The sequence below is a fragment of the Magnolia sinica genome, chromosome 15 (assembly GCF_029962835.1).
Source record: "Magnolia sinica isolate HGM2019 chromosome 15, MsV1, whole genome shotgun sequence".
NCBI lineage: Eukaryota > Viridiplantae > Streptophyta > Magnoliopsida > Magnoliales > Magnoliaceae > Magnolia > Magnolia sinica.
The window spans coordinates 270,249-286,086 of record NC_080587.1 but is presented as its reverse complement, the minus strand read 5'-3'; the positions used below and the strand labels follow the sequence as shown (position 1 = coordinate 286,086).

General features: G+C 38.0%; 1 protein-coding gene across 6 annotated transcripts in view; it reads left to right on the top strand.

Moving 5' to 3' along the window:
• LOC131227899 (guanine nucleotide exchange factor SPIKE 1) overlaps positions 1 to 15,838 on the top strand; it is an 81,945-nt gene that overhangs the window by 16,496 nt on the left and 49,611 nt on the right. For 3 of the 6 annotated variants that reach the window (XM_058223731.1, XM_058223733.1, XM_058223730.1), the window contains exons 3-9: positions 888 to 1,050; positions 1,168 to 1,253; positions 3,244 to 3,356; positions 3,481 to 3,536; positions 3,692 to 3,789; positions 3,961 to 4,098; positions 14,808 to 15,122. In XM_058223731.1, coding sequence (XP_058079714.1) covers positions 888 to 1,050; positions 1,168 to 1,253; positions 3,244 to 3,356; positions 3,481 to 3,536; positions 3,692 to 3,789; positions 3,961 to 4,098; positions 14,808 to 15,122 — 969 coding nt within the window. Of the gene's footprint in view, positions 1 to 887; positions 1,051 to 1,167; positions 1,254 to 3,243; positions 3,357 to 3,480; positions 3,537 to 3,691; positions 3,790 to 3,960; positions 4,099 to 8,200; positions 8,297 to 8,399; positions 8,502 to 14,807; positions 15,123 to 15,838 lie in introns of those variants that run through there. The other 3 variants (XM_058223732.1, XM_058223736.1, XM_058223734.1) reach the window with 3 other exon arrangements.

Genomic DNA, 15,838 nt, shown 5'->3' with positions numbered 1-15,838 from the left:
TTGTATTTTTTACCTCTTTGTTTGAGTTGTAGCTTTCTCCATCTCGGTGCTATTTTTTAATAAAAGTTGTTGCCTTTTCCTTCAAATCTTTATCTATCACTATCCCTACCTCGTTTCTCTTATCATCCTTTCTAATATACCAATGTTCATATCCATCAATTTCTTTAGTTTTGGCCCTTTCCACCTGGTCTTCTGAACATAAGCTATGTTAACTCTCCTTTGTTTCATCGTATCTGCTAATTCCACACTCTCACCCATCAATGTTCCTATATTCCATGTGGCAAGATGAATCCTATTATCTTGGACTAGCTTCTTTACCTGTGCACTTCCGGAATGCCGCCGGAACCCTTGCCAACTTGTCACAGCAACCCATTGTTTTTGCAGCGCATCACTTCCAGGGGATGCCCTAGCCAAGTGTTGCCCATTTCTCAGTATACCTGGGTTCCAATTCAGCATGTTGCTTACAGGCAATGCCCTGGCGTTAATTTGGAATGTCATGTTGTTTGGATTCATGATGATAGTTGTGGCATAAGTTTGACGCTAGCCGCCAACCTGATGCAACCCTCCTTTTTCTAGGTTAGGGACCGGCAGTGACAGCACAAATTTGCCACAGACGCAATGTAATAGACTGTTAAATTGATTACAATCACCCCCTTGCCTTTTCTGCTTCTTTTCTTTCGTCTTTATTGTTTTTGTTTTTGGCCTACAGCCCTAATAAATTTGCATCATCTTAAAAAAAAAAAAGTCTATTGCATTGGTTAATTACCATCAATGAATTGAAGCCTAAAGAAAGAATCATAGTTTTCTTTTTCTTTTCTTTTCTTCTTCTTCTTCCCTTGTTATTATTAATTTTTTTGCTTGCTAATGACCTAACTTTCTGCTTTCAGCTGAGTGAGAACTTGGAGCAGTGGCCACATCTGAATGAACTGGTCCAGTGCTACAAGGCTGATTGGGTGAAGGATGAAAGCAAGTATGGTCACTATGAAAGCACAGCATCTGCATCATTTCAAAATCAGATTTTTGAAGGGCCTGATACTGACATGGAAACAGGTGATAAAGAGATAAAATGCTATTCTCAATGTGTTTATTTGGTGTAGCAAGAGAACAAAAAATGAATTATCTGCTTTTAAATTCCTAAGTTAAAATTTTTGTGGAATGGTACTGCAGAAATGCGTCTTGCCAGTGCAAGGCATTCCAAGACTGAAGATGCTACTGATGATGACATCCCCAGTACATCGGGAAGGCAGTCAGGGGTAAGTTCTTTTAAAATGTCACACTCTATTGATTTGAAGGTGGTGACAGGTATTGGTAGAAGTCTTTTTATCTTATGCGCCACGAAGGCTAATTTGCATTTTCAACTACTCAACTTAGTCTTATAGTTTATTTCAGTTCCCTAATTTGATTCTGGTAAGGGTTATTTCTTGTTGTTGCCGGACTGATTTGGAAGTAATGCATTCTTCTAATATGAGTTTCAATTTCCGGTTTCAGCGAGCTTATGAGCTTTTTGTGAGATGTGTCATTCTTCCAAAATATCAATCTATGTTACTTCAGTTGCACATGCATCAGCATCAGGCACTAACACAAATATTCAATTTTAGTGTCTTGATGTTTGACTTTTGGTTATGTAATATGGTTTGTGATTCCTAGGTCTCATAGATTGATAATATTCGAGCATTATCTATTAGGTATTTAATAATGTGTTTCCAATGTTTCAATGGACGTCTTTTTTGGAATTTATAATCATGGCTTTCAAAAGTTATTATAAGCTTATTGGTTTCAGAAACAACAATTACGCGTTTGAAATTATTTACCGTGTATATTTCCACCGGCTTCTTGAACTAGCAGGTTAGCAGAAAGTCCATCTGGATTCTATGTCATTTCGAAGTCTAGAACTCTAGGATGACACCGTTTATGGTTAAATAACATTGAACAAAAAGTTATTTCACCACTCTCTCTCTCTATATTTTTTTTAATGATATTTGATGAATGGCGAACTTTGTTGCAGCCAAAATAGGATTACAGGGGAAACAAACAACAGGACTCAAAATTGAGCAAAAAGTACACATAAAAACAGCAGCCCAGCTCCAGCCCCAAACCGCATGCCCACAGCACCACTAGGTCAACCCTTGGACAGAGACTGGTCTGATGTCTTTGATGGCCAAATGCATTTGCAAGCGCATCATTTTTGGCCAGAAGATCCGCTTCACTGTTGGCACTCCTCGGGACACAGGCGAGTGATAAAAGACATGTGATTCTCAAGTCAAGAACCTCCTCGATCGTGTCCCAAGCTCCCAAGAGTAATAGCTACCAGATGCCCATGAGATTGCATTTTTTGAATCACCTCTGGTAATGGAAGGGTGTTGATTAAGGTCATGCACTAATCTGACCATCTTCAAAAACACTTGGGCCTCTGCATAATTGGAGTCATGAAACCAATAGGCCTGGAAACCTGACAAGAGCCTCCCCCGAGTTATTGTGAAGATGATGGCCTATTTGGATTACCAAAATGTACCCAAATACTTCCATAAGTCAATGCAGACGATACTGGTACTGGTAATGGATGCTTGCAAAAAATGTTTTAGCTCAATCCCATCGTATTAGATTCATTTTGTCTAAAAGCTCAACAAATTTCTTATGTTTTTGGATAATATGTGTGTGTGGACTGTAAAAGTCACAGACAGCTACGTTTACCACATTAGAAAGATTTAAAAAGATCACAATGTTTAATAGAACTTAATAGGCTCAAATAATATTTCATCATAAAACTGAATATGAATGTCATGTTAAAAATGGGGTACTCAGATATTTCATCATTAAAGTAAATATTAATAATATATTCAATGTGAAAAAAATATTAATAATATGTTAAAATAGACATAACTGTATCTGCATTGGTATCTATTTTCTTTATTTCTGAGAAATGGAGAGTCGTATCCCTGTGTCCATATCAATATCTGTATTGGGGTACCACAAGCGTATCAATATATTCCGTAGCTTGCATCTGTTTTGGAATGCAGTTAGTTGAACAATAATGCTATCCAGTTTTGTTTGTGCCTCTTGTATTTTTTGTTGGTTGGTTTAAGTATTTGTAGATATTGATCACCATATGTGGGTTTTTCTTTTTAAAAAATGGAAAAAAGAAAAAAGGAAAAAAGAAAGATTGCTGTGTGTGTGAGGTCCTAGCCTATTTTTGTGGACTTGTTTTAGTAACTTAATTGTCTTTTCAAAATAATATATTTGCAGCATTTTGGCGAATCTCCATTGCCAGCTTATGAGCCAGCTTTTGACTGGGAAAATGAAAGGTCAATGATATTTGGACAGAGGACCCCAGAAACTCACTCAGCACAGTATGGCAGGTCTATCTCAGCACATAGCATAGATTCACGTGCAGAATGTTGAAAGCATGCTCGTTTCTTAATTTTTAGTATATCCAAGTTTTGCTTCATGTGTTTCTGTTCATAACTCCCGTCCTTGTCTCAGTGTATTGAAGATATCTGTGAAAGTTCTGTCATTGTCCTTTCAAGCTGGATTGGTTGGTAAGTGTTGTTTCCGTAAATGATCATTTTCTGGTAAGTTAGTTACTGAGCATGGCTAAAGTTCAGCATGATTAGCTACTTCCCTCTGTTGCATCTTCTGTTTTATGCTGTTTTTCCTCCCCCTCTCTCTAACATTGAATTTTGTCCTCTATCAGAACCTTTTTATGGAACAGTTAGCCTATATAATAGGGAGAGAAGGGAGAAAATGTCGGAAGATTTCTATTTTCATGTGTTACCAACTGAGATGCAGGATGTAAGCAGGGCATCTCTATTTTTGGCTGATTTATGAGCATGATTTCATGTGTTATCTATGCTTCTTAACGGTTTTCTGCAAATTATGGTCTTGCACTGGCAATTCTTATGTTTTAAATATTTTATTTCTTGAAAAGAAAATTCACTTCTTTTCATTAATATTATTTGCCAGGCTATAGTTTCTTCTGAGCCTCGTGGTATTTTCTCCTTGGATGCTCCATCAGCATCGGTTTGTCTTCTTATTCAGCTGGAGAAGCCCGCTACAGAAGAAGGTGGGGTCACTCCCTCTGTTTATTCACGCAAGGAACCTGTAAGTCAAAAGCACTTTTAGTCTTTTAGCTTTCTGTTGCGCATGCCTTGTGCAGGTCATGTCTAAGATTTTTTATGCAACTGTTCAACCGTAAAACTGGAAAGACTTTGCGCCAACAGCTTCCCCCCTTTCCTTATTTTTTCTGTGCTCAGCAACTTTTTTCTACATTTCTTTATATATTGAAGTGTTATTCTGGTGGGCTTCATCCGAATACATGATCTTCATTACCTTTACAAAAAAGAATCCATGATCTTGATTAAGGCTCCGTTTGGAAAGTGCACAATTTACCGTTGCACCCTATTTAAATGGTTTCGATGAGGCTTTGAAAATGGTTTATGTTTGGTAAGTGCGGGGACTCCATTCCATCTCGAGTGTACTGGAGAAAGCCCATCAAACTGGCTCTGATTGGAAGTGAGCTCATTGTGCCAAGGAGCTGAATCGAGAACAATGGACATTTCAGCCAATGGCTATTCTGCTGAATGCACATTGTTACAAATGCGCCCTAAGTCATGTGTGATACAGGACATGAAATTCAAGTATGATGTGCAAGAATTCAGGCTTAGATCATACCAATTCGGAAACAGTTACACAAATTCCACATCCCACATGATTGTCCAAACATTCAATGAAAGGGGAATCTATGCGCGTCCAAGCCGACACAGGCTAGGGCTGGACCAATAAAAATTATAAGCCAAATGATGTCAAAGGAAAATAGAAATCAACCACACATGCATAAGAATCAGTCCCTAATCCGAGGGATTCCCCAATTTCAATTCAAGGAACCCTAGGGTGAAAAAAAGGGCAAATAAATTAGGGCTAATGCAAACTAAGGCTAAAGTAGGAAAGAGGAATGAAAAGAGGAAAACCAAAGGAAAACCTGACTCGGAAAAAGCTCCTGCGTGCAGATGGTGACCTGGAGTTGACGCATGTGCGCGTGTGGGCTGACCGCACGTGTGATGGAAGCCTGCCTCCCCAAAGTGACACTTAGGCCTTGGTCGGCCGGGGGAGACCTCCAATCCTTCCAAATTTGACAACGATTCGACGTAAGGTCGAGGCGTAGTGCTCCGCCGAAGTTTCAGCCTTCCTACAGGTCTAGATTTTGGAAACTGGCTTTAGGGGGATGAATAGCTGCAAAAGCTGAAAAATTCAAAGCAATAATGATGATAGAAGAAGAAAGATATAGATGGAAGAGGGTAGGGGCGGATGAGGATAGATGTGGCTTCGCACCACGGTAGTTAGCTCTTCGAAAAGGGAAGGCTTTGCACCCACTTTTGAATTCTTCCACAACTCACTAAGAGAGCAGAAAAATAAAGCAGGAATTTTTATTAAGCTTCAATGAATGAAAAGAACTACAAGGGGTGCCTATTTATAGGGAAAACCCTATACTCCAAAAACTCGCACCATGTGCGCAACCTATTACTTGGCGATGAAGTAAACTAAAATAAAAACCGAACAAAGAAATCTAAAGCGTTCACGATGTTCTAAATAATAACAATAAGCAAAACTTAAAATAGAAAATCAATCCGACGAGTGGGCCATGATCATGAGATCCCATGATGGGCTTTTCTTGACTATCGGGCCCACTTTTTTTAAACCAAAACTTGTCTTCTAGCTAGGAGGCTCTCCCTGAATGTCGTTATCGAGCCAGATCGATGGTGGGGTCCTCCTTCTGCGTACGTACGTACGTAGGGGTGGTGGTGTGCGTGCGCGTGTGCACATGATGTCCCCATCAATGTGTCATGCCAATCATTTTATCTATGTTTTATTGTAGTGATGGGTGAGAAGTGCAAACAAAATTTCCTCTTCGTCTCATTATTATTTGAGAGGAAACACTGGAAATTATTAAAAGAGATTTAAACAAATGATACATACAAAGATGACGAGGGATCATCTTATAATGAAGAGATCCCCGATCCTCAAACATCTACAATTTGATCCCTAGAACATGCTTTGAAAATGTTTAGGATATTCATCTAGCTTTGTAAGCTGCCCCATGCCCCATGATAGACACTAGCAATCTTTTTGTTTTGTTTTTTAATTTTTATGTCAAATGTTCTCTTGCCACATTCCTTCCAGATTGGCCGGCAGATTGCAACATGTAGAGTCTCCATAGGGATCCCATTTTTTCTTTCTACCCAGCCGGCCACCTTGCCAAGGTTGGAATCGCTTTGGAATCTGCCCAGGCACTGGCTGCACCCATAGTTGTTAATATTGGTATTGGAGGTCGTATTGTCCCAGCCGAAAACTGATAAGATACAGCTGTTGTGTATTGGTTTCGGCCCGTATTGGTCGAAAACTTTTTTAGTCAAAGAATAAACGAAAAAATATCAGGGAAAAGGGAAAAAGAGATTCAGGATTTTTATCATTATTATTATTTTTTGAACATGTATATAACGGTAATCAGACTGTTCTTTTTATAAGAATGTTGTCTGTTGGCTTGATCTGTTGAAAGTCACCCAAATGGGCACATAAAATGTAGAATAATTTGCTAAATTAGTGCCCGTTATATTGAAGGCTCATTTTGCAACTTTGAATTGGGTGTAATTGAGAGGAATAGGAGAATTAGAGCTTCCGTGGGCTTGGCATGGAGGAGGGGTGGGGGAAGTTATGTGGAGATTGTTGTTTTGGCTGTTTTTGTCCATAGCTGGAATAGGAGCTCTTCGCCTCAAGAGGTCATTAGGGAAATTAAATTTTGTGTCTTGGGTTGGGCTCCTCTTTTTTTGAGTTGTAGAGTTGGGTTGTATTCTTTCGTGCTTTTCGGCATGCTTCTAGTAACTTTTAGTTCTCTCTCTCTCTCTCTCTTCTTCTTCTTCTTCTTCTTTTTCGATTCTCTTCTTTTCTTTTTCTTTGTAGGTTTTTTTCTCGGTTTGATAGTCGTGCACCCCAATCAGCGATTGGAAGTGATTAAAGAGGAGGTATCTTGCTGGTGGTTTTTTATTTTTTTTGAAAGGGTTGCTGGACATTCAGTTTTGATAAGGTTTTGGGTTGTTTTTCTTCCATTTATTTATTTTTTTTCTAGAAACTGGTTTGTGGCAGCTAGGGTTTGCTGGATATTTTTTGTCTGGATTTTTTTTTTTGTTTTTGTTTTTTTTTTTTTTAAATTTTCTTCCATCCCGACTAGTAATCAAGTATTTGAGTTTTTTGTTTTTGTTTTTGTTTTTAAAGATTATCAAGATTTGTTGATATCTGGTGAATTTAGCTGTAAGATCCCCTTCTCGTCTTTGGTGGTTTGAGTTGGGGCTACGGGGATTGGAGCCTTTTTTACTCTTTTTAAATTTTTTTTTTTAGATTATCACAAGCGATAGTTGGTTATAGCAGTTTTTTAGTATCGATTTATGCGAAGTCTTGATATTTAGTGCTCTTTTAATTGTTTAGGATTAAATATGGCTTTATTATCAAATTTGTGACAGTTCATCCCATAACCTCCAATATGGAGAGGTTGATTGTTCATTTTGAGAATCTTGGGTTGCAGATTACAACTTGTAAACTTAAGACTTGTAATTATCTTAGTCAAAAGCTATTGAGATGTTTTTTGGAGGAAAACAAAAAGTTGGGATAGATAATGGCAATATATTGGAACATCCTATGACTGATCCTTCTTATGGAGAGTGGAAATTGAACAATTTATTAGTTATGTCCTAGCTCTTGAATTCTATGGAACCTGAGGTTAGTGAACGACTTCCTCTATCGTCTACTGCGCGTGAGATTTGGTGATTGTTATGAATTGTATGTTGATTATAATAATATGGTTCGAATTTACAATATTTATCTGGAGATGAGTCATTTGAGATGGGAGAGATCAATATCTGGATATTATGCTAAGATATGTGATTTGTGGCAGAAATTATCTTTCCTAGATGATCTTCAATTTGTGTGTCCTATAGATGCTAATGCATATGCATATAAAAGAAGTGTTGAGAAGTAAATAACATTTGAATTATTGGTAGGTCTTAATTTTGAGTTTGAGCCCATTCAAGCTCAGATTCTTGGTTCTCTTACTTTACTTTTCTTAACAGTGTATGTGCTTTGCGTTTTCGAGAGAAGAAGCGTCTTACAGTTATGGGATCAATCGTGGTTAAGAAATCTACCCCAATGACAAGATTCAAGAATTTTGATAATGTTGGTGCTGGCTGAGGTAGAGGTACGGGAAGAGGAGGTCGTGATGGTGGCTGAGGTCATGGTATTGGCCGTGGTCGTGGTATGGATTGTCTGTGCACTTATTGTGGTAGATATGGGATATATTGTTGATTGTTGCTAGGTCCTTCATGGCTGACCTCAAGACCGAGTAGTTAATTTTGCAGCTACAAATAGTAAGGATTCTCAAGATATTGTTTGGGACACTGTGCAATTGGCAAATTCATCAGTGGTTCTACCATATGGTGATGTGGTTCATCTCTAGAAAAGTGAGTATGATGCCTTACTAAGGAATGCCACTTAGAATAAGATATCTTCATTTATGTCTTTGGCTTAGGTAAGCACTACTTCCACAATCGTTCACACTACTGTTGCATAAAGTCTTTGGGTAATTGATTCGGGAGCTACTGATCATATGATAACTGTCTATTTGTTTTTCTTCATTACCCCAAATCCTAATCTAGGTTTTGTGAAATTTGTAGATGTGTGGATCTTGGATCGTGCTCACGAGTGCCTTTGTAGGGCTTTCGGGTATATTTGTGGCTTTGGGTACTACATATTTGACTTGGAGTCCCCACTAGCCAATTACCTAGATTTCCACAGTCGGCTAGGCCCTGTAGAAACCTTAAGAGAAGGAATCAAAAGATTTTGTCTTAAAATGACTCCTAATCTATGACCTGAAATTTTGGGTGGTTTCTAGGTAAGAGACTATAATGACAAAGAGGGAAGGTGTTAGGCATCCCCTCTGCCTGTACAAGTGTACGATCTCTACTACACATGATAGAACGAGATATTAGGGATTGTGTTAGTTCTTATGTGCGAATTGATACAAATGTGTGTGGAATGCAGTGTGGCAATGCGTTGCCTTCGATGATTTAAGAGGTTTTGGTTTGGGTGGTTTTGGATGAGTGGTTTTAGAGGATGGTTTTGGTTGGATTGGTGGTTTCAATTTAAGAGGTTTGGGTAAGATGATTGGATGGGCTAGAGGAGCTAGGTTGAGGTAGGTTGGGCTAGGTTGGGTGGCTAGGCTAAGAGCTAAAGGAGAAGAAGTGTGTGGGTGAGCTCCCTCCTTCCTCCCTCTCGTCGGTGTATAGAGAATGAGAGGGGAGATCCCATTTTTATAGTTGGTGAGATGACAATGGTGTAATTAAAGGTTAGGTAATGGTTAAAAATAACAAATGAAAGGTTCTCATTGGCTAAGAGGGGCTTTGTGCCACGTGGAATCCCCTCATTTGCTTGGAGAGTGGTAGAGGGTGTAATTAAGAAGAAATCCAAGGGTATTTTGGGGGGAAAGTTGACTTTTGGATGTGTTCTCCCTTGGATAAAACCTCCCCCTGATGCACCTCTTGGATTTGGCTTGAATTTGACTCAAATGTGGCTTGTATTTGGCTTGGATTTGGGCTTGGTTTGGGTATGGAACTGGGCTTGGCTTTTGGTACGAAATTGGGCTTGGTTTGGGGTTTTTTAAGGTGGACGGATTCGGGATTTTGGAAGTCATCAACTGTTCGAATCTTGCTGCAATTGGTCATCCCGCGCAGGATGGGGTGTTTGCAAGATGGCCCCCTAACACCTATTGAGGGAAGGGGTACTGTTTCCATTTTACCAATGTTTTCCTTGTTGTTTGTTTTGTTAGTTCTTTATATTGCTTCTAATTTGTTATCCGTTATGTAGATTAAAAAAGGACCTAAATTGTAGTGCTACTTTTTTTTTTTCTAGCCATCGCGTCTTTCAAGATCTCAAGATGAAAAAGCTGCATGGTGGTGGATGTGAGAATAATGGATTATACATTCTTCAAGTCAATTTAGTGAGTGTCTCAGTGTTAGAAAGGAAGAGCTTTATATTTAACATTCTCGGTTCGGTCAGCCTTCTAGTTTAGTTTTATAGTCTTTATTGTCTTAGTCAGTTGAGTTTAGTGATATTGAGGATTTGCAATGGGAGACTTGTGTTTTAGCCAAACATTATAAGTTTGTTTATCCTCTCATGGAAAATAGTCTAGCAGAATTTTTTTATCTTTGGTTCAGTCTGATTCATGGGATCCAATTCCCATTGTTTCTGGATTTAGTTATTTGTGTTTTTTTTATTAAAGATGCTTGTCGTATGACATGGATTTTTTAATGAAAACTCGATATGAGGTTGGCTCCATTTTCAAAGTGTTTTGTAGTTGAGTTAAATCAATATGGATATTGGTCCTCTTCGTACAAATGATGTAAAAGAATATATTTCCTATTCTATAACTTCTTCTCTTCAGGGGCATGATATTAATTCCCAAATCACTTGTAAGTATATCCCGTAGAAGAATGGAATTGCTGAAAGAAAGAATATACATCTCTTAAAAGTTGCTTGCTCTGTTTTCATTGGTTTTCTGTTCTTAAATCTTTTTTGTCGGAAGTTGTCCTTACCAATGTTTTAAATAGCTTCGCTATGTAGCATGTAGCTTACATTATGAAACATAGCTTAGCCTTAACGCCACGTAGCTCATGAAAATAGCTTAAGCCACGTGTAACATGTGCCATGGTACATGCTACGTAACTTACACTACAAGTTATTTTTCACTAACACATTAAAATCAATTAATATTTCAATGATTTTTTACATTAAAAAAACAAAATCAGTTAATCTTTTCAATGATTTTAGTAAAATAATATAATTAACAATATTAATTCAGCTAAGTTGCTCTTTCTTTACCTTTGTACTTAACTTTTGCCTATTTTTCCCGTTATTTTAGGTGTGTTTGGTGCAACCAAATGTCGTTCAATTTTATTAAGTTTATTATTAATTAGACTAATTTGGTGATAAATATCATGATATTTGGCGCAACCAAGCACAACCTTAACTAAAAATTTAGAAGTAGCACATAGCTTATGCTAAATGTTATGTTAGCTTATGCCTCATGCTTTAGGGGGGTGAACACAATATTCACTATTTAAAACACTGCTCCTTAGTCCTTACTATATGTTATTTGATTAATTGTTGGACTATTAAGGTTCAATGTTCCATCCTATCCTTGAAATCTCATTGCGGGTCTTTGGGTATGTTTGGTATGTCTATAATATTGATCCTCATCGAATACATTGTCAAATTGGGCCGTCAAATGTATTTTCTTGGGATGTTCAAATTCATAAATGGGGTATGACTATGAGTGTTTTAATTTAATAACTAAAAAGCGTTGTCTCCATGGATGTTAAGTTTTTTGAAGGCGCTCCATATTTTTCTATTAGTCACGGGGAGCACAATTATATGTTAAGTTTTTTGAAGGCGCTCCATGTTCTTGAGTTTGGCCTGATTGCTTCTATTTGTTTTAAAGATAATAATTGAAGATAAGGTTGTTTCTGTTTTACAATCGACTAAACTAGCCTTGAAGGTGTATGAAAGAGGAAATGTTCGCACTCAAGTTCTTCCTCAGGTCACCATAAAGCATGTTCCTTTGGCGGCATGTACTGATAGTGCTTCCACTAGCTTGCTTATTTATACTGATCTATATTTAGACTCATCCTTGGATTTGCTTGTTGCTATCAGAAAAGTCAAAAGATACGATACTTCTCATCCCATTGAATGTTATGTTTCCTATAATTCAGTCTCCAGTTCATAAGTCCTTTGTTTCTACCCTTAAGTGTTTTTCTTTCACTATTCATAAATTTTTTAAGAAGGCTCTTAATTTTCCTTCATGGCGACTAGCTATGGAGAAAGAGATGGCTATGTACGATTTGAAGCATGTTTTGAGAAATTTAGTGGGGCCCTAATTTGTATTGGATTTACTTGCACTCCAAGCATTTTGTGTTTGTTAAGCGACGTGTACATGGTATCATCATTGTGAGTGTATGTGGATGATATCATTGTTACCTGTGATGATGCTAATGCAAGTTTTGAGTTGAAACTCTATCTGAGTAAGGTTTTTGATATCAAAGATTTGGGACCGCTAAAATACTTTCTTGAAATTGAAGTCTCCTGTTCTAACAAGGGCATCGTTTTGTCTTACTGAAAAATGCCTTCGATTTATTGAGACTTCAATTGGTAATTTTGGTGTTAAACCTATTGATTCACCATTAGGGGTTAATAAGAAGCTTTGCGCTGATTATGAGAAACTTCTTGATGATCCTCGCAGGTACCAGCGTTTGGTTTGTTAGTTGATAAATTTGACTATTATTCGCTCAGATCTATCTTATGCACCGAGTTTGGTTAGCTAGTTCATTTATGCTCCCCGATTCAGTCACCTCGAGCTCGAGGTAGTTCGTTGCATCTTACATTACATGAAATCTTCTCTAGGACGTGACATTTTGTTTAGCTAGCATAATAATCTTGATATCGAAGACTATTCTGATATAGAATGGGCAGGTTCCCTAGATAACTAATGCTCTACGACAGGAAAATGTACCTTTTTCAGAGGTAATCTCGTTATCCGGAAGACTAAAAAGTAGAATGTTGAGGCTGAGTACCGTGCTATGGCAAATAACGCATGTGAAATTTTGTAGTTAAAAAGTTTTGTTGCCGAATTAAGTTTTCTAGTGAAGACTCCTGTGCCTATGTATTGCGACAATGAAGCTGCAATTCATACAGTTTATAATCTTGTTTTTCATGAGTGGACAAAATACATTGAAGTTGATTATTACTTTATTTGTGAGAAGGTTGCCGCTGGCATTATTTCTATTCCCTTTGTTCCGTCTACTGCTCAACTTACGGAATCTTCATTAAGGCTCTCACCGTTGAAGTTGGACTGTATTTTTGGCAAGTTGGGCATGATTAATATCTCTGTCTCAGCTTGAGAGGTAGTGTAGATATTTCTAGACTGTAGGCCCTCTGTCTGGACCATGGGCCGTCTCTTATTCTCATTTCTCTTATTATTTTTCGTTCTTTTGCTTTTCCTCTTTTGCCCTTGGTTCCAAGGGTATTTTATGTAATCTAGGACATCACTTGATATAAATAAGAAGGGGGCTAGACATCCAATCCTAGTTAGATTTTTTTTTTCTCTCTCTCTCTCTCAAAGGGATTTTTTTTTTCTCTGACACAGGATTCCAATTAGAAGCTACCAAACACAATTGAAGATTTGGAATCACTTTGATTCCAGTGGAATTGTGATTTGGATTTCACTGTATTCCAAATCCAAGATGCCAAATGAGCCCTGGCGTAAAAAAAAAAAACAAAAAGAAGATGAAATTCCCTGTTTTTTTTTTTTTTCCCCTTTCTTTCCATAGTGGTCAATTCTGCTTTGATTTGTCGGATCTCATTCAAATCTTTTGCTGTGATCCCCAAAGTAGGCTTTTATCTAGTTCGAAGTGACTTTCTAAGCTTCCTCCATGTTTGAAATGAAAAAGGAAAAGAAAAGTGAGAGAATATTCGACCAAAAAATTCTAATGTGGGCCTTCATAGGTGTATCGGCCTGTATTGATTGTATCAGACCCATATCAGTGCTGATACGCCGTGTATCAGCCGTATCGGACTGATACTGATTTATTCTAGGTGGGCCATTTAGGCCCCATATTGCATGCCATATCAGGCCAATAGGGATGTGATATGGTCGTATCGGCTGATAAGATACTGATATTCAAAACCATCCTGCACCGGCTTTCTGTTTTAAAGAGATGGAAGAACTTGCACCATGATCCAGCAACAAAGCCACAATGCAAAAAACTAGCCATATACCAACTACTTGTCATGAGTACAAAGGATGCACTTCTTCGTGGTAGCCGTGTTTCTGTTATTCAAGCTATCTATAGTAGGAACTCTGTTCCTCCTCACTAGCTAGCTGAAGGTGATGACCGTGGGACCATGAGTGCCAGGGTACCTCTGAATATCTGCTGTCAGAGCAGAGTATAACCTATTGGAAACCCTAACAAGGAAAGAGTAAACAACCTTGTAAAGAACCAGCAACTTTCAAGATTCCACCTCCATTTCTCCTGCTTCCCGGCCTTGGAACAGACCTGTCTAGATGCTCCAAAAGTCTGAAGAGCTCTCCTGTTTCTTCATTATTGAGGTTCCTTCTGGTACGATCGTAATGCTGACGCTGATAGGCTGGCCAAATCAGGTGCTATAAGGCTCAACTTTCTCACCCAAGTCATGAGATAAGCTTGCTCCTGCAGTGCCGCTCTCTCTCTCTCTCTCTCTCTCTCTCTCTCTCTCTCTTCTTTCTTTCTTATCCTTATCTGTATGTTTGTGTTCTCTGGTTTGCGCTGCTCTTGTATCTTTTGTGGGTTTTGTGTTCTGTTGTTGTTTGTGGCATTGTATTGCAAATAAAGTTTCAGATTCATTAAAAAAGAAAAGAAAAATCAATTGTAAGTCTGATGAGCCAAAACCTCTTTTGCATGGCTCATGGGCTGTCAGGTACAATCTGGGATAAGAAAGACAAAGTGGTATCACCACAAACATTGATTGAGTGATCAAGAAAAATAAAAAAGCAAACATTATCTTCACTTGTCAATTTTCTACTTCTTAACTTCTCCTGTACTTGTGCAAGTGCAACATTCTCTGTTCGGTAGTTAATATATCAGAGATGTTCCTTCGCAGTGTCAGATGGCAATGTCTCCGGTGTCTGTTAGAGAACTTGTATGATGTCTGACTATCCAGCTTGTTTAACATCACAGGTGCACTTGACTGAGAGAGAAAAACAGAAGCTACAAGTGTGGTCTCGAATAATGCCTTACAGAGAGTCATTTGCTTGGGTTATTGTTCCACTATTTGAAAACAACAGCTCTGCAGCTGCTGGTGGAGCTGCCTCTCCCAGTAGCCCCCTTGCTCCCAGTGTATCTGGGTCAAGTACTCAAGACAGTGTTGCGGAATCTCATTCAAAACACACTTTCGATGGGAAGCTGGCCCAATATTCTAGTGGAAGCTCGGTTGTTGTGGAGATATCAAACTTAAATAAAGTCAAAGAAAGCTATACGGAAGAGTACCTTCAGGTGCAGTTCCAGTCCATTTTTTTAAGTTATTGTTTTCCAATAATAAAAGATCTATTAGTTAATGTTCTTTAGTTGATGAGAGATTTTCTTTTATTTAGTACTGAGAATTTGATTAATATAGTTTCTTCTTTAAATGGTTTGGTGGTTGTTGAACACTGATAACTTGTTGTTTACTGTTGGAAATTGAATTACCTGTGCAGCATCACTTCAAAAGGTTAACTATTTATCCACATCAAAGCATCTTTGTTTACACGCAATGTTTTTTTTTTATATTGGTATCACACTCCTAGGATACAGCAGCATATCAGTATCATGTGTGAGGGAAGAATTGGGAAAACAAGTGTTTTTTTTTTTTCAATGAAACTTCAGAAGATGTTAAAAGAGACACATGTACAAGCTTATAATTCAAAGCATTACAAAAACAAGTACACATAATAGGTTTACATTGGAGGGGCCTAAACTATGCACTATTGGATAGAGGCGTTGCAATTATATCCAAAATGAGTTCATATCATCAAAAAGTCATGCAATACAAATAATAAAACACAAACAATACATCCAAAAACCTAAAAGAAGCGAACACATACTTGGGACTCGTATCCACATAGAGTTATGACTTAACAAGGCAGCTGAAAGTCATTGTCTCATATCCACATACTATGGCCAATCTATAAATCAACCCACACTTAAGGGCCTGTTTGGTTTTCCAATTTCCT